This window comes from Echinops telfairi, unplaced genomic scaffold (genome assembly GCF_000313985.2).
Source record: "Echinops telfairi isolate 266 unplaced genomic scaffold, ASM31398v2 ScPeMD7_7422;HRSCAF=8460, whole genome shotgun sequence".
Taxonomy (NCBI): domain Eukaryota; kingdom Metazoa; phylum Chordata; class Mammalia; order Afrosoricida; family Tenrecidae; genus Echinops; species Echinops telfairi.
Window position 1 is genome coordinate 3,437,526 of NW_022111322.1, and position 1,279 is coordinate 3,438,804.

General features: G+C 34.6%; 1 protein-coding gene across 2 annotated transcripts in view; it reads left to right on the forward strand.

Annotated features, from left to right (window-relative positions):
- ACAD11 (acyl-CoA dehydrogenase family member 11) overlaps positions 1–1,279 on the forward strand; it is a 114,121-nt gene that overhangs the window by 100,336 nt on the left and 12,506 nt on the right. For both annotated transcript variants that reach the window (XM_004715988.2, XM_045297797.1), the window contains exon 16: positions 134–205. In XM_004715988.2, coding sequence (XP_004716045.1) covers positions 134–205 — 72 coding nt within the window. The remainder of the gene's footprint in view (positions 1–133; positions 206–1,279) is intronic.

Here is a 1,279-nt window from a genome sequence, read left to right on the forward strand (position 1 = left end):
GCATGGGGATGTCCATGATACGTAGGGACTTTTATAGCCTACCTTTTTTGTGTGCTTTTACCCAGATTCATTTTGTGTAACCAATTATTTGTCAACACATTCACTGCCTCAGTTTTTATTTCTTGTTTTATAGATAATTTGCATGGAGGACATTTTGAAATCCATTTTAATCAAGTACGAGTTCCTGCCACCAATATAATCCTGGGTGAGATAAGTTTGAAAGAGATTCTCCAGAATTATGGATTAACATGGTTTGGGACCTGAGTCTAGAAAAGATATGCAACTTACCTTGATTTGGAAAATTCTTCTTATTAAAGGGGGGAGGTGATTTATGGACTTCCTTCCATAAAAAGTAAGGTTTTCTTTAAGTTTGGGGTGTGTGTGGGTATTTTTGTTTTGTGGTACAGCACATCATTGAGAACCCTATAATGCCGAGCACGATGTTTTCATAACATTTAATTATAACATTTATTATAAATCCATGAACGAATGTGACAATTTGGTTACATTTAAAAAACATTGCAAATTTTATATATTTTAATATATTTTGGTTGTTATATATATTGATAACTGTGAAAGTAAAAAATAAAAACAAAAAAAGTTTTTCCTGAAATTAAAAATTCAGGCATTATAGAGCTCAATACAAAAAGCATTGCCACTCAGAGAAGCATGCTTTTTCTTAAAGCATGATCTCTTAATCCAGACTCTATTTGTTTAACAAAAACTTTATTACTTTCTGAATTCAAATCTTTTACGCATGTTAATTAAAAACCGAAAATGACTTTGACAACACGTGGCTAGACAGACTTCACCCTCCTGCTTATTGGAATCCTACCTGACCTTGAAGAATATTCCAAATTCCCTATCTTGGAGGGAAATTTTTGTATTTCTTATCCAAGTCAGACTCATCCATCTAGTCAGCAAGCCCCAGACCTGCCAGGCTCTCCGGTTACACAGTACATGGACAGTCTCCCATCTTTACTGCCCTTGGCCTCGTTCTACAATCCGGTCTCTACTATTCTTGCCCCATCTTCTGGATTCTAAATGGGGACTGTCAGGCTGTGTGTCTTACCCACACCATTGCAACCATGGTGATGCTAACACAGTAGCTTTGACATATAAGATTTCCAAGAGATAGTTTTTGATTTCTTTGATATATCTATTACTGGTGGTTTAAAAATTACAAAAATAAAAATTGCCATTAAAAAAAAATTGCCATCAATGTATATTGAATCTTAGTACAGAACTGAGTTTTGTCCCTGCCAGAATGTGATTTTTT